Genomic DNA, 17,812 nt, shown 5'->3' on the forward strand with positions numbered 1-17,812 from the left:
ATTCATTCATAAGTAACACACAGAAACACCACACTCATAAGTTCACACATTCACTCACAACCCTACAAATTCTTAAATGATTTATATTTACCCCCTTTTTCATAACTGAAAATATTATTCTAACTAAAAATATTGTTTGATTAAAAATTTTCTCTTTATTCTGCAAAGCATTCTTGTGCACACTGGATTTCTTCTTGGTACTTTGTGGCAAGAAAATACACACATCTTAACATAAAACACATGCACATACTTGAATACAGCAGAGATAAATTTCAGTGAAACACATGTATATTTACATGAAACAGATCAGATCAAAATTAATCATGATGCTTATAGCCCAGCCCACCATAAAAGGGCCATTTGAGGGCTGATCACCAAATCAGCTCTTAAAACCAGTCAAAGAGAACAGAAAATAATGCTAAAAGGTTGATTAAAACAAAAAGAATTAATTCACTCACATCTCATTTAATCCACATAATACTCTGTTACTCTTTTATTAGAGAAAGGCACACTCTTCCAAGCATGAGCAGCATAACAAATATCATCATAACAAATACATGACATATTCAAGTAATTACATATGTCAAATACACATCTGTTCTGTTTGTTGTTTTCTCTTTTACTAAAGCACTATGTACTTTGGGAAACACTACAGAACATGAACAAATGTGCCAGTTTATGTTTTCATTTAAAAAATGAAATAATGAGAATCTTAATCTGTTTTTGTATTTGAACAAAAGAATACGTCTTCTATATTGAATGAAATGCTATTTCCACTGGTACCACATCATTTTTAAGTTTTCTAGTTTTCCCACAATATAAGGGCAAATACAGTCACTTAAATAATGGTTGATGGCTCTTTTTCCTTATTACAGGGGCTGCATTATATCAGTGACCTGCACTCTTTTTGAAATAATCACTTGTACACACAAACACACGCACACGCACACACACTTTGGTACATGTGACAAGAAGAAATTATACTGAAACCATTCACATTTTCTGATTTTCTTTCAAGTGCTTTTTACTGTATATTTTTAGACCATCTTTCCAACTTTAATTTTTTTTTTTAATATAGAAACTGCTCCTCCAAAATCACAAAGGCCTTGATTTAAAAACATCAATCACAAAAAAAACTTATCTGGTGTGTAAAGAAAAGAAAATGTATGCAATAAAAGAATATTTGTATGTTTTTATGAGATCCCATCTACTATTTCTAAATAAGAATGCAGTGGAACCAGCCACCGTGCCGAAGTGGTTAGTGTTGCGGACTGACAGCTGGGGGGATGTGGGTTCGAATCCCAGCGGAGGTGGGTTTTTTGGCTCGTGGCCGGCTCCTACCCAGAGTTGAGTGTGCTATAGGCTTAAATGGGGAGACTGGGACCACACAGTCGAGTGTCATCCACTTCACGGATGCATCTTTGGGTGTGTTGCTCAAATTACCTGACCAACACTGCAGTGTCTGTATCTCTCGGGCCTGGTTAACGCCAGGGTATCATTATGACAGGAAGCGTAGAATACAGCCTTGTCACGCAGTCCCAAACCAAAATGGACCTCCACAGCAACATTGTCATCCTCCTCCATCATCATCAATATAAACAAAACAGTCTCAAAGTCTGTGGCCTTTCATGCCCTGCTCTCATGGTGACCTCAGTTTCGATACCCCTCCACTTCCGTGCTTGAGGTGAGTCCTGTCAATGTCTTCAGTGTCGGCAGATTCATGGGGAGCTGTTGTTTGGGGGGCGTGGTCGCGGTCTCCACTCTGGGAGGGACGCTCACGCAGTCTGGCTCCGTGACTAAGCCATTATTGTCGTTAGTAGGGGGCTTAGTAGGTGGTGTCCTAAGTACATTAAATCAGAACAGGTACCACTGATAACCACGAAGTGACTCAGCAGCAGTGCAGGGTCTCCTCTGGTGTGTGGCCTCCTGGCGAGCTAACATCGATATTTCCCTGCGGACTGCCAATGCTGGAACTGTGACGGACGAACCCGGGTGTGGCCATGTGTGGGGGAATCTAAATGAGTGGCGTGGGAGTAATACCACTGAAACGGTGCAGATGATGGGGCAGCAAAAAGAAAAAAAGAAAAACAATGCAGTGGAAACACATGCCAGGAATGTACTTGCAGTGTCTAGAAAAACGAGAAAATAATATGAACTTAATGAAAACACAAAAATATAAAGCCTTGAGCATCCAAAGGTAAAGTAGATTATCCTGGTAATTCAAAAATTTGTTAGAATATTTACATCACAGTGTCATCTAATATGCTATTCTACACTTCATTGAACTGCTCTGTTTGTGTGTTTGTGTGCATGTTTCTCAACATTCTGATCCATGACTCTTCCCACCATGTGCATGGCTATGCCCCATTCTTGATATATCCAGCTCACATTTCATTTTCTAACCACACTTTCATCATTGCTAGTATCATCGTTGTATTATAATTTGTAAAAAAAATAAGCTTGTACTTAGCAGTACTACTGTGTCCATGTGCAGTGTTGCTGATCTTTGTGAACTGTTGCTGAGCAAAGTTCAACAACATTGCAGCTGGACATTGACTACACAAACATTGGAAACCATCATACAGATCTATGATACAAATATAATTCGTTTACACAATTTGAACTGTAGGTACATGCAAACTGATTTATAAAGCAATCTACCTACAAAAAACAACAACTGAAAAACCCATCAGTAAACAAAAGAAAAAATCAACACCATTGCACCTGGTCGCAGCTTTTGTGTGTGTGTGTGTGTGAAAAGTCCTTTTTCAGGCAAATGGCCAGCTGACTTGCAAAGATAATGGGCAATTAGATAAATTATATATCAGATAAATTTAAAAAAATTCAGCAGCAACATAAGTGCTGTAAATAATCACATAGATCTATGACAAATGCCCTGAGACAGGCTTGTTTATCTTCAACTTCACAATACACAATCTCTCACTGAGAACTCGTTTTGTAATTGTCTTTTGCAAAAAGAGAATGGCTATATCAATATCTATTACCATGCACTGCTTGACACAATTATACAACCATACATACACAGACACAATTATTACACAGTGTAAATCTGTTCACACACAAGGGTCAAAACCAGACTGTCTGCAAGGTTGCAATACCAAAATTCATCGCCAAGCCTGAAGGCAAAGCAGCAGAAACAGGGCTACTTCCTAGGATACGGTTTCTCCCCCTGTTGTCGGGTCAGTGGGGCTGGGAGGGAAGGAGGGGCAGTAGCTTGGGCAGAAGCACGTGACCCTCGTCCCCCACTGTGACCACTTTGGGCTCCACGGCCTTGCTGACTCCCTCCTCTCTGAGGGACCGGGCCCGCCTGACCAGCATGGGCAACGTTTTGGTACTGAGGGCTCATGGAACTGGATGGTGGACCTGACACACGGCCCAGTGCCGCTCTGACAGATGCAGCGTTCCTTCGTTCTTGTCTGTGCAGGTCCGCCAGCAGACTGGCGCAGTCCTGCGAAAGCGGGCAGCTCTCCACCCGAGCTCTGTCCACATCAAGGGCCAGCCGCCTCAGCAGGGCTACCTGGTGACCGCACAAAACAACAGTGTATACCCAGCACAGTAAATCAGTCCTCCTTATCAATCAGAAACAATTACATACATCTTGATTGTAGTGCTTGCAGCAAGGACAACACAAAAGTAGTGTGATTCAACCAAGTTTCAGCTCTCCAGTTTCTCAAAAACGTTAACACAGTCAAATCTGTCATGAAAACAAGGCAGAACTAGACAGCACTCCACTGAATACTTCCCTTCACCAACAGCAAATGGATATTTAATCTGTTCATTTTCCCCACAATAAATTTCTTATCACTATCTTATGAATGGATATCTAATCTGCTCATTTTCCCCACAATAAATCTTTATCACTATCTTATGGCCTATCATTTCCCAACATTTCAAAGAAACACATCTACAGTTTCTCATTTCAAAAGTCTGCATGTAACACTGAGGGTCACTTTAATGCAGAACAAAGCAAAACAAAACACAGACTCCATGGGGCTACATAGCAATGCTGACATTCAATACAGCAAATCACAAGTGATACTTACACTTCTGTTCAGATCTTTCACCTGGTCAAGGAGCTCTTTTTCATCATGGGAGTAGCGCCTGCGTTCGTCTTCAATCATCTTCTCCAGCTCCTTGTTTCTCTCCAGTTCTCTCCTGTTTCTTTCTGCTTCTTGGGAAAGACTTTTGATTCTCTCTGATTCTTGCAACAGCTTCCTTTTCTGTTCATCATTCTGTAACACATACACATACACACACACACACACACACCCTTGATATACAGCATTCTGAAAGGAAAGAAAATAAGTAATTTTAAAATCCTTTCTCCATCCATGTGCCACTTATATCTTTTAGTATGACTACAGTATTACAATCAAAACACGACAGAGTGATATCTTTTTTTCCCTGAATATTTTCAGGCCACTGACTAAAAGTATCCCTTAATCCCAAGCCAGTCCAGGGACATATTACATACAAATTAATAAAACTCAAACATACAAAGCATTTGACAAAACAAAGATATATTCCACTACAACTAATGTGCTTTCGTGAACACAGACAACAAGCACAAACACTCACAAACACACAGAAAGAAAGTCAGATATCTACAAGACATACATAAACTAAAACTGTAATCCTGTGAGAGACAGACATACACAAAGACACAGAGAGAGCAAATGCAAACAGCAGTCACAAAGTGGAAGGTCAAGGACAGACATACAATGTTATAACTGCATACACCCCTACATAAAATAAAACACACAGAATCACACACACACACACACACACACACACACACCAAACACACCTCCATGTTGAGAGCAGTAATCTGCTGAGCCAACTCATTGCGGTGTGTTGTCAGTTCCTGAAGATGCTGGTTTAAAATCTGCACAGACTGCCGCAGACGGCTAACGTTATCATTCCTTGCCATGAGCTCAGACTCTGTTTTTTTCAAAGCTTTCTTGGAGTCCGCTTCCCTGTTCTGTGTCTGCAAAAGGGACATGCTGACCATGCCAATTAAAACATAACAATCCATGGTGGACCATACCCAGTAACTAATGTACATCTTTCATGTAAATTAGGATACAGTTCCTATCCATTGCAACAACCACCGCAATGGTAAACAAAGCTTTTTAGTTTTATGCGCACGCCCTTCAGCCCTATCAGATGTATTTAGTTTATCGACTATCTCTCCATGCCAGTGATAGCTGGGAAAACATGTAATAATAAGCATGTGCACACTCACACACAAACACACACTGATATTCTCACAGATGCACAGAAAACAGTGACATGAGCTTCTGAGTCCACTCTTACAAATTACTTCTCTTGTCTTTCATTCCAGAACTACTACCAGGTTTAAATCTGCACTGAAAAAGGCACCTTTGGGTGAAAACTAGGTTGTTCACGCATTCTCACTAAATATTTCCCCACAACACGAGACCCTTGTGACCCAACTGTGCACTCAAAGTCATCAGAATGAGGAAGAGCTCTAATTTCTGTTCTGGTGAACTTAAAAGTGTAGCAGAATTGAGTTCAATGGCCTATCAGTTGGTGCTCCTGAGGTCAAGTTTTCCAGTAGTGGGGTCTTGGTGTTATGAAGGTTTTGTTATGTCAAGGGGTGGAGCCCTAAACTGAGCCCTCTACTTCAAGACTGCTAGAGGAGCTTAGTCTTACTGCTTCTTGCCATGCTGTGATAATGTACAAGTCTGTCTGACATTCATGTTTTTAATGGCTGGAAACATTTTGGTTAGTGTGAGTAGCAAGTGTGAGCATGGCAAGTAACAAAGGAAACAAGAGTGCAAATTACAATCAAACTTTTCATGAGCTGGAATACAGCTATAGTATAGAATGTCATCACTGTTTGACAATTACACATTCTCAATGACCGAGTATGAAAAGCATGCATAAATCTACTCTTTAACAAAACCATCTTCATACTTTTCACCAGATTCATGGTACTTGATATTTCTGTACAAAATAACCAAACATTGCTCTGAGTGATTTACACCCTCACCCAAAAAATAGATAGATAAAAAATGTACCTGAAACAACTGTTGCTTCATTTTCTCCAGCTGAGTTTGGAATGCCTGCTGGTGGTGTTTCATGGTTTCCTTCAAAGAGGCCATCTGTGTAGTGTGCTCATCAATGCTTACATATGGGTTGTCAGTTTGGCAAGAGACTGTGTGTGACTGAATGGGTTGAATGTGAGGCAGGGCCTGCAGTCCCACCGTGGAAGAAGGCTGAAAACAAAAATTTTAAGTAATAAAAGAACCATCAAAGCCAGCAGTATCATTATGATTTTCAACAAACACTGGAAAATTGTCCTGAATTATTGTTAACTTTTACACTCTGCTCTCATGGTGACTTCACTTTCAATTCTGCTCTCCTATGCTTGTGGCATGTTCCTCTCTGAGTTTACGGTATCAACAGATTCAAAGGAACTCTATTCTTAAAGGGACAGGGTGGTGGTCTCCTGTCTAGGCTCGCTCAAACTGGTTCCACAACTAGGTGATTATAGTTAACAGTAGTACAGGATTAGCAGGTGATGTTCTGTGCAAGATGAATCAGAACAGGCACCACTGGACACTGATGAAGTGACTCAGCAGCAATGCAGGGTCTGCTCTGCTGTGTGGCCCTACGGCAACCTAAACATTGGTAGCTTTTTGTGGGCTGCTGAAACCCACACTGTGACAGATGAGCCTGGGTGTGGATCTCTATAATCATAACTATATAATGGATACAGGATAAGCAGTGTGGCATTAACCAAATGTCATTTAAATGGCATATAGGATGTGGCATCGCCCCCCCATTCCCCCTTCCTACCATCCCTTCACCCCCAGAAAAGAAGAAAGTAAATTCTGCTTATCTAATGCTATATTTCCAAACAGAACGCTAGCGCTACATGTTATGATGACAGTGAGAAGTTGGGATGTTAATGAAAGCCAGATCAGAAAACCAACACTATCTTTCTCCTTTCTTCTCACTCACTCAGTAAAAGCATTACCCTTATATGTATTTCTAGCATGCAAATGTATTCAATGAATCCATGAGAGGTAGAATGCAAAACACAGTATATATTGTTCATCAAAGGAAAAACCTTCCTGAAGACAAATATATCAACTGAAACATTTCCTATTTTCCACAGTCAGTGCAGCCAGAATTGTTTCATACTAGAATTAAAGATACAAGCCAAAATATAACAAAATGAAAAACAAAGACAAAAAAACCAAAAAAAAACCGACAACAACAAAACATGAAGCTAAATTCTTAATGTCTACAATGAAAAATCAAAATTGACACTGAACAGTCATAAGAAAATTTGCATCTTTCACTGCAGTGCTTTGCACTGGACTTACAAACTGGGCATAAAGCAACTGGCCATTTGAACAAAAAACTGCGAAAACACTGCCTCTCCCAACCCACTCATGGGGCCTTGGATCAACTCACCTGTGACACCTGTGACAATGGTCTTGCTCCTCCCAATTTTTCTGTGCCCAGTTTTGTGATCAGTGCAAGGAGCTCATGCTCTCGTTTTTTCTGATCATTAATCTGAGGACAACATTCAAAACAGGATGTTCAAACATGTGTATAAAAACATATTCCACAGTTTGTGGTCAATAAACAAATAAAGAATATCAATACTGACTTAAGTGTTATTGGTCTTCTCACATTACACTCAAAGTTTGGTTGTTTTTTTCTGAAAGAAAAGTAATGAATTTGGAGAAAAAAAAAAAATCCTGTACGGCCTTTGACTTTTCCTTGTGATCACTCAGATACTCAGTTTTTGGAGAATGGGTCACACATTCCACCTACCTATATAAAGTTCCAACAATGTCAGCCCAGAAGTGTTTAAGAAAAAGCTACCACAATAACAATTAAATGTGACCATGCCCACTGTTTACATACTTTCCAAACATTATAGAACACAAAACCTGCATGAAAGTGCTCCCTCTGTTTAAGTGGAAAGACATAAGATTTAGACTACATGTACTTTCCTACATACACACATATTTTCTCCTATTCTAAATATCCTCCTCCAACCTCCCCTCAAGTCCTCTTTCCTCCTTTCCTTTTGTTTTCCCCCCTTTTTTTTTTTTGTTGTTGTTGTTTTTGTTTTTTGTTGTTGGTTTTTTTGTTGTCTTCCCATCAATTTTCTAGTGGTCAATCTCTTCTCACCAAAATCATATCTTTCCACTTCCTTATCGTTTTTTTTCTTCTCGGTTCTCTTTTTTTTTCTCTTCTCTTGTTAAACTCTTTTTCCTCCTGTCCTCTACTTTTTCATACCCCTGCCCCCTTTCTCCTTCCCTCATATGCGTGTGTGTGTGTTTGCATGTGTGTGTCAGTGTCTGTATACTTGCAGAAATAACAAGAACAGTGACAAAAAGTTTACACACACACACACACACACACACACACACACACACACACACACATAAGTAAAAAAATCTGGAACATGAGCAAAAGGACAAAATACATCAGAAACAAATAAGTCAGAGACTGAGAGAAGCGTATGATAAGATTGTCCTGTACACCAATGCCATCACTATAACATTTCAAAACATTTCATCTTTTATTGTCCGCATACATTTCAACACTTTTATTTTCTATTTTCAGATAGCTACAGATGTAATTATAATATTGTGCAGGATAGTTCACTGCTACTGTCAAGACGCATCTGTTGAGTCCACTGGGTACAAAACTGCAATCATGGGCATACAAATGGCTCCCATGTGCAGTCCTTGAGTTCAAAGGTTCAAATCTGCATGCAGACTTACTCACAAAATGCTATACAGAGGAACACAGATCTGTCAGCATACAAGTGGTAACATACAATACTATATAAATCTTACCTTTTCTTCCAGCTCTCTTATCTTCAATTGCAGGGCACGTTCATTCTGGCCCGGTAAGTGCTGCACAAGAGGCTTGTTCTGTAGTTCCATGTTCAGCCTGGAATTTTCCTCCTGAAGACTCTGTATTTTCTCTCGCAGGTGTACTAACTCCTGGAAAATACACTGAAATCTTCAATGAAACCAATATGACAATCAAACACACACACACACACACACACACACACACCACACCACACCACACCACACCACACACACACACACACACCACACCACACCACACACACACACACACACACACACACACACATCTAATATCACTTAAAGTGGAAGACGTTAAACTGAAGACACTCACACACACACACACACACACACACACACACACACACTCGCTCTCTTTCTCTCTCTCACACAAAAGCATGCACTCATACACACTCACACAAACTTCAACTATGGAGAAGCTTGCTAAACACTTTCTTCCCCTCTCTAATATTTGATTTATGTCTAAATTAATCATCTGAGGATTTCAGGAAATAGGTATTAGTTATATGTGTATTATTCACACAACTCCTAGAAACTGGCAATGAAAAGAAAATGTAAATACAAAAAAAGAATGAATGAATGAAAAAGTTTATAAGAATAATGCAAAAGAGAATGGATGAATGAATGAATGAAAGAGTTTGAAAAATAATTCCATTACCTTTAAACCATTTGGATCAATGCCTCCGTCCTGGCTAACTTTCTTCATGAAGAGCATGATTTTCTCCAGTTGATCCGTCTGTAATTGGAACTGTCTGTGTGACACCACAGCACTGCCTGCCACATTCTCTTCATGCTGCTGGGGCCCCGAGGAATAGCTGTGAGCCCCAGCAAGCAGTGTGTCATGGGGGATGTTGAGTTGAGGAGCTGCCTGGTCAAAGGCAGAGGCCCCAGAAGCAGCATTATTTGAGGCATAAGGAGGAGTTTTTCCTGCCGCTGAAGCCTCTCTATTCAGACTGTTATCACCGTCCAGGTAGATCTGACTGGACAGCTGAACACTGGAAGTCAAGTCACCATCTGCCTGTACCAGGCTGCCTGTGTCTGTCTGCTCTGTGTGGCCGCTTTTTTGTCTGCTGGTCTGCTGGGAAAGAAGGGGAGAGGGTGAGCTTGGAGACTGGACATGAATTGGTGGGGGTAATGAGCTCGAAAAGCAGAATACCTGAGCTTCTGTGCCTTGGCTAACAACTGGCAGACTGGTGGACTTCTCTCTTTCCTCGTCCTTCCCTTCCAGTTTTCTCCTCTGCACAATGGTGTCTTTCAGCTCTTCATTCTGTCTGTTCAATGTGTTATTCTCTTGTTGTAGGTTTTGTACGTAGTTGTACATGGTCCGAGCAGCCAGATTTTGTTCCACCATCAAAGTCAACTCTGCCCTTGAGATTTTCACTGTATCTTTGTCAGTGTCTGTTTGAGTGCAGATGGGGGACTGGCTGCTCAATATAACATCACTGAGAAATCCTGAACCAGTTCTTGCTTCACTGGCTGTTGGTTGTTCATCAAATGTTTGACCCTTCATTTTTATTTCTGACTGTTTGATGAGAGATTGCTTTTGTCTTTCAATTGAATTCAGGATGCTTGATGGAGAGGAGTGTTCCACCAGACTGTCAGAGGAAACTTTTCCCTTTTGTTCCATTTGACACTCTAAATCAGGAGACTCATCTTTGGATTCTGTCTGAAGCTGCCCTGTTGTTTGCAACATGCTGATTCTTTCATGTTCTGATTCATTTGTGGTGATTTCCTTGCCTAAGGCAAAGGGACGATTATGATTATCACTTTCACTAGCATCATTATTTTCTGATACTGCTGAGTTTTTAACACAAATCTCTGGATCAACGCTACTCCCAGTATCTGTTTCTGAAAGGTTGGATGTCTTTCCATCTTCATCAGACTTTCTCTCTGTCAAGGCAAAAGACTGGGTGCATGGTCTGTCAGTCTCAGACAAAAGATCTGCAGTTAACACTGGTCTATTTTCTATTCTAACTGGTGGTTGTTCATTCAGCAGTGTTTGGTGAATATCAGCAGGTGCTTCCTGCTGAGATGAGGACACATGTAGACATTCTTGATCTTCTCTTTCACCAATAGTTTCACCAGTTCTTCCCTTGGCATTGTCTTGCTGTGTGAGGGTTTCACTATCAGTATCACCTTCCACAACACTGTCATACTGAGCAGATATTTTGCCAAAGGATCTATTGTTTTCATTTGTTTTGTCCATCTGTACACCAGGCCCTGCAGAAAAACTGCTGCTGCCAGAATCCTGTTTTTCTTTCCCAGGTGATGAAACAGATTCATCATCCAGCACAGTACATGGTTTTTGTTCTGCCACACAATCTGTGTTTGCAGTTTCAAGATATGAATCACTGAGGCTGTCCCTGTCTCCTTCCATGACTATAGCTTAGAACCTTAAGCATACATTAGCAAAGGGCAAAAGTTTAAAGATTTTATATATTTCAGTTTGTTACATTTGACTTAAAATGGCATATAATTTTTGGCATGATATTCAAATTGTATAAATGTTGAATCTGGAAGCACACTTGAAGGTTGTCTTGAAGCTGCACCTCACAAAGTAATCTTGGTACTCATATCTGAAATCCCAAACAAACACAATAAAAGTCAGGAAGTTGGTGGGGAAAATGGAACTGGGAATGACTTTTTACTGGAACAGACGAGTGACTGGTTAACAATGATACTGACAAACAACCAATCTTATTATCAGTGACTATATTTTTTGTCTTCCAACTTCAAATATCTTTAAAATACAAAAATATATCAAGATGTAACACAACTGGGAATAAACAAATAAACCGGCAAATAAATATAGCATTTACTTCAGACTGGAAAAGCAAACGGAAAGAAGAACTGAGTCACTTAAATTTTATGTATTCTGTATGAATGCCTGAATCACTGAACATTACTATCAAAACTTAATAGAAATAAAGTCAATGAACCCATCAATCATCCAGGTGACAAAATGATCTTACAAACACACATTCCTAACCCCATGACTGCCAACACTTTTTGAAGTCAGCTGTATTCCATATGCCAAAGAAAAAATCGTCTGTAAAGTGTACACATACTTAATTACTGTAGCTTCTCAATTTGTGGGAATTTATGCATGATTTTTTTCTGACTGATTCATAGTAAATAAGTTCCACATTAACATGGAAGTTTAAAAAAAAAAAACGGACTCACTTTGTTAAGATCATCTGTTGAGTATTTACTAAAATTATTACATGTCTACAATATGTTGTGAATATTGCCGCTAACAAACTCATAAGCACTCAACATAGAAACAAACAAAAAGCAATAAACCTTGGTCTCTTCTTTCTCAGAATTATCATCTGAATCAATGTTCAAGCTTTCTTCTTCACTGTCCATATCATTCATATTTTTTTTCAAATGCTTAAAGGATTGTGAGTCTGAGACCATTGTGGCGTCACCAATTTGAAGGAGACTGGTTTCAACTTTCTTTCCTGATAGTGATACTACCAACATCAGTCAGTGGTTCCAAACTTTCTAAAATGGGCACACACGTTTCATGAAATAACTCCATAAATTTAACTGAGATAGATCTCTATGGTATTAAATGTCACAGAATGTCTCCGATAATTTAATAGACAAAGCAATCAAGGTGTTTAACACACAGAGTTGTTTTTTTATGTACATACTGCACGCGTGCATGCGTGTGTGTTTGTGTGTGTGTGTGTGTGTGTGTGTGTGAGTGAATGAGTGCATGTACATTTGTACATAAGTACTATAATGTATAATATTTACATTATACATAATATATATATATATATATATATATATATATATACACGTTTCAGAATTACACTTGTTTTTACACAAGTGCTGACCAACTGATGAAAAAAAGAAGTGAGCTTAAAGCTGTGGTGGACACACATTCACCAGATATCATAGGCATGAAATAGTGAAACCAAAGAACTTAAGTTATCAAGTAAATCAATGTGAGATAGTGCTGGAACAGTAGAAGGATATTAACTCTTTCATGAATTAGGAGGTAGAGGGTGAGGTATAGCACTGTATGACAGAACAGAGCTGAAGCTATCAATGTGTGACAAACTGACAAGTGACCTCTCAGAACACGTCTTTGTTGAATGCCAAGAAAATGATTGTAAACTTCTTATTGGACTTGTGTGGTTGTCTAAAGAACCCCAAATAATGAGAAGAAAAGTAAGAAACGCTGAATACTTCAAAAGGCAGCTGAGGTGAAAGCATCCCATACTGTAATTATGGGGGATTTCAACTTCCCAGAAATTGACTGTAACTCCTTTCCTACCTCTAAAGACTGACACTGTCCCCTACTGATGAATGCTCATGCGGCATGGGTTCGCAGACACCAGAGCATTTGTAACATTTCTGCCCAACTTTTGGTGCACTGAGGAGGAAAACTGTGCTCTGTGCAGTGGAACTCCACGAGAAGCTCTGGGGACCACCTGCTGCACTGCAGAGGATGGTGGTGCTGCAGACTGGATTGACCATCTGACAGCATGACCTGGAGAATGCAGAAGAAGAAGAAGACTGGAACAATGAGAAGGACTAGGTAGGCCCTGTCCATGCGGCGACAAAGTTCCTGAAAGTGACTTCTTCTTCTTCTTCTTCTTCTTCTGCATTCGTGGGCTGCAACTCCCACGTTCACTCGTATGCACACGAGTGGAATTTTACGTGTATGACCGTTTTTACCCTGCCATGTAGGCAGCCATACTCCGCTTTAGGGGGTGTGCATGCTGGGTATGTTCCTGTTTCCATAACCCACCGAACGCTGACATGGATTACAGGATCTTTAACGTGCGTATTTGATCTTCTGCTTGCATATACACATGAAGGGGGTTCAGGCACTAGCAGGTCTGCACATATGTTGACCTGGGAGATCGAAAAATCTCCACCCTTTACCCACCAGGCACCGTCACCGTGATTCGAACCCGGGACCCTCAGATTGAAAGTCCAACGCTTTAACCACTCGGCTATTGCGCCCATCCCTGAAAGTGACAAAAGATGCCTTCTGGATACTGCACACAAGGAATGATACTGCACCCAAGGGAACCTACATGCCACAATGAAGGAGAAAAGTCCAACACTGTAGACTTGGTTCTCACCAACAGAGAAGATATAATTAACAACACCACAAAAACAACTGAACTTGGAAAGAGTGACCACTTCTCTCTGATCATCAGGCTAACCTGTGCATGTGCAAATCCACTCAAAATTAAGCATCTCAACTATGTGAAAACAGATTTCAATGTTCTGAAGGCTGAACCGACAAAAATAAACTGGGAGAGGGAACTAGAGGCGATGACAGTCAACAACACATGGTTCAAGCTAAAAGCAGCCATAAACTCTGCTGTGGAAAATCAACTCCTTGAACTTTAACAACAGGATGCAGAGGTAAAGGTTGGATGAACAAAGGTACTCTCACCTCAGTTAAAAAAAAGCACCAACTGTTCAGGAGGTGGCAAGAAACCAGAGATGGTCAAATTTATCTGGAGTACACCAAAGCCAGGAACAAAGCTATGAAGGAATGCTGAAAGGCACAAGGAAAAATGGAAGCCAAGGTGGCAAAAGAAGCAAAGAAAAACCTAAAGGCCTTCTGAAATTTCGTGAGATAAAAAACCAAGACATGGACTGGGGTAGCTGACCTGAAGGGGAATGATAGCACTAAGACACGAACTGACAAAGAAAAAGCAGAATTGCTAAACCAGTTCTTTCAGAGTGTCTTCACAGAAGATGAAGGACCACTACCAGACCCACCAGAGTACACCTTTGACAAAGAGCTAAAAAAAATTCAAGATATCAGTAGAAGCAGTCAGGAAGCTACTAGCTAGTCTACACACAGGCAAGGCCCAAGGACCAGATGTACTGTCACCCATCATATTTGCTGAAACAGGAAGAGCCTGGACACAGGGCAGATCCCAGACGAGTGGAAATGTGTGTGTGTAATTCAAGTCTTCAAGAAAGGAAGCAAACTGCAAGCCAACAATTATTGTCCAGTTTGTTTCACGTTTATTGTCTGCAAGTTAATGGAGAAATAAGTGACAGAACAAATGACAGAGCAACTAATCAACATAGAACAGCATGGATTTGTACCAGGCCACTTATGAATAACACAGCTACTGGAGGTAATGATTGATTGGACCAGAATCTTGGACTATGGTGGCAGTGTGAATGTCATATATACATGAACTACAAGAAGGCCTTTGAATCAGTACCCCACTGCAGACTGCCGGCAAAAGCTGCAGCCCATGGAATCCATAACAAGGCACTGGACTGGATCTGAGAGGCAGAAACCAGCAGGTAAATGTCAATGGCACATGTATATTCAACAGAAGCAGATGTGACCAGCGGAATACCTCAAGGCAGCATACTTGGTCCCATTCTTTTTGTCATCTATATCAACGACCTTCCTGGACATGTGAAAAGCAATGCAAAGGTGTTCGCAGATGACACAAAGCTCTATGCCAGGACTAGTGATGCTGACCATGGCCCTCAAGACCTACAAGATGATCTGGGCTAACTACAGAACTGGACAACAAATGGCAGCTTAGATTTCATCCACAGAAATGTTGTGTCCTCAAACTGAGAGGGAAAAAATCTGAGGCAAGATATGATATGAAAACCAGCAGCATACATGGAATTGGAAGTGAGTCACAGCTGACCCTGGCAGAAAGTGAAGTAGAGAGGGGTCTTGGGGCGTTGACTGACAGCGGTTTATCCTTCGGGGAACAGGAAGCACAATATACAGCCAATGCAATCAGAATTGTTGGCATCACTCACTGATCCTTCGATCACCTGTTGCAACAGATTTTTGTTCAGCTGTACAAGGCCCTTGTCTGTCCACTACTGGAGTATGGTCACCGTGTCTGGCAATCACAGCAGAAAACACTATGCAGTGAAATTGAGGATGGGGAGGCTAAGCAACAAAGCTGTTGTCATCTCTGTGGGATGAACCTTACCTGGAGAGACTGAAGAGCCAAGCCTAGAACACTGGCGCCATTCACGGGATATGATTGAGGTATATAAATACCTCCAGGTTTATAACAATGTCAAGCAGCCAAAATTTGAGTTTGCCTGTGGAAGAGACCTGCGGGGACACAATTCTGAACTCGAGAAAAACATAGGCTCAACGTTAGTGGAAACTTCTTCTCTCTGGAACAGCTTGCCAAATAGCACAGTAACAGCACCTGCTATCAGCTCCTTTAGAAATTGGCTCAACTGTCATTGGAAAAATCTGCCTGCCCTGAACTCACCAGAACTGACACTTTTTGTTGTTGTTTCGTTTAGTTTTTGCTTAGCGCCAAACATCTGCTACGCATGCTGCGATGTATAGTCTTACTCATAGAACAAGGAACAGGCCCGTTGGAAGGGGTCCTCAATTAAACGCTGTACAAGTACTGCCCCAGTGTTAACTTTCCATAGAAGCCATGCTCAGTCACTTGCCTGGCTGGTCACAACAGTGCCAAACAATGTCACAGTCAAAAGACAGCACAGGATTACACAGAAAGTAGAGCAGACCAAGAGAGGCCATCAAGATCAGATACAGGCTGAACAGCTTTACCAATCTGCATATCACACACACACACACACACACACACACATATGTATATGTATATATATATGATACACACACACACATATATATGATATATATATATATATATCATATATATATACATATGTGTGTGTGTGTGTGTGTGTGTACGTGTGTGTGTGTGTGTGTGTGTGTGTACGTGTGTGTGTGTGTGTGTGTGTGTGTGTGTGTGTGTGTGTGTGTAATTACAACATATGATCTGAGAATGAATGATGAAAAAAAAAGTTTTGAAACGTGGCAATCCACTGGTTACACTCATTAAAAAAAAACAAAAAAAAAAACAACAAGCAAACCAAGATCTACAGTCAAAAAAAACGTTGAAACATTAATATTTTCACACATACCCACACCCGTTGTACTGTTTCCGTCTTTAGGCAGTGACGCCTCCTTGAGTAACTGAGTCTTTAAACGTTTCAGGAGTACTGCTACACATCCCAGAGTCACAGTCAAACACCCGCTGTTCTCTCCTAAAGGTTACGATTCTGCTTCATTTTTATCGTATTTTAGTAATATACAGTAATACACATGAAATTTAGTAATTCCCTGGGGCCTGCAAGTTTCAGTTTCAGTTTCAAATGAAGTCGCTTTAACAAGAAATCTCACTTTCTTTAAAGTTTGTCAAATGTTATCTGTTCGTCATTGGTATCACTATGGTCTGTAAAAATTTTTCCACCATCCAGTTATGGCGTTTCCCACTGTCGTCAAAATATGCTACGTTCCAACCTGTAAGCGAGCAATTTCACAGAAAAGTGTCATCCAACGTGAAAGTACAGACTGTGTCTTCAGGGGAGGTGACTGACATGTAAGCTGAAGCGTTTGGTCGAGTGAATACCCACTTGAGAGCATACAAGGACCGTTGAGACCACTAGTATCTTCGCCAGTCTTGAGGTTTCTTTGAACGTAAAAGAATGTTTTTATTTTTATAATTTTTAAACATAAGGAGCCGCACCAACGCCACAAAGAAAGACGGAAGTAAATGCTGTGCAGGGAACAGAGGAGAGCTTGAGGAAGGGTGGGGGGAGGGAGAAATTTCCCAGCTGACGTGACGCTACTTCCCAATACTTGAAACCATTGCTCTAAAAATAGGTGGACTTATTTTTGGATCAATACCTTGAAACAACTGCGATCTATTCTGGTACAGTCCACAGTTGCATGAAAAGGCAAAAGCATTATTCATGAAAAGTTAACATGGAGCAGAGACGGACTGACAAATAGATCCATATGTTTATAAATTTGTGAGCGTGTCGATACTCCCCTGTGTGTGTGTGTGTGTGTGGGGGGGGGGGGGGGGGGTTGTTGTTGT

The 17,812-nt window shown here is 40.6% G+C and overlaps 1 protein-coding gene across 4 annotated transcripts; it reads right to left on the bottom strand.

The window, feature by feature from the left end:
- Positions 1-270: 270 nt before the first annotated feature.
- Positions 271-17,502, bottom strand: LOC143292898 (uncharacterized). 4 transcript variants are annotated; one of them, XM_076603575.1, is made up of 8 exons: positions 17,233-17,502; positions 9,571-11,488; positions 8,874-9,023; positions 7,471-7,572; positions 6,066-6,263; positions 4,829-5,008; positions 4,065-4,253; positions 271-3,538 (listed from the first exon to the last, which is right to left on the bottom strand). In XM_076603575.1, exons 2-8 carry the CDS (start codon positions 11,287-11,289, stop codon positions 3,164-3,166), a joined length of 2,913 nt encoding a protein of 970 aa, XP_076459690.1. In that variant the 5' UTR covers positions 11,290-11,488; positions 17,233-17,502; the 3' UTR covers positions 271-3,163. The 4 variants fall into 4 exon arrangements, with proteins under 4 accessions (XP_076459690.1, XP_076459692.1, XP_076459689.1 ...); XM_076603577.1 differs by having other exon boundaries at positions 4,829-4,915; positions 16,854-17,502; XM_076603574.1 differs by having other exon boundaries at positions 16,854-17,502.
- Between the last annotated feature and the right edge of the window lie 310 nt (positions 17,503-17,812).

This window comes from Babylonia areolata, chromosome 18, assembly GCF_041734735.1.
Source record: "Babylonia areolata isolate BAREFJ2019XMU chromosome 18, ASM4173473v1, whole genome shotgun sequence".
Taxonomy (NCBI): Eukaryota; Metazoa; Mollusca; class Gastropoda; order Neogastropoda; family Buccinidae; genus Babylonia; species Babylonia areolata.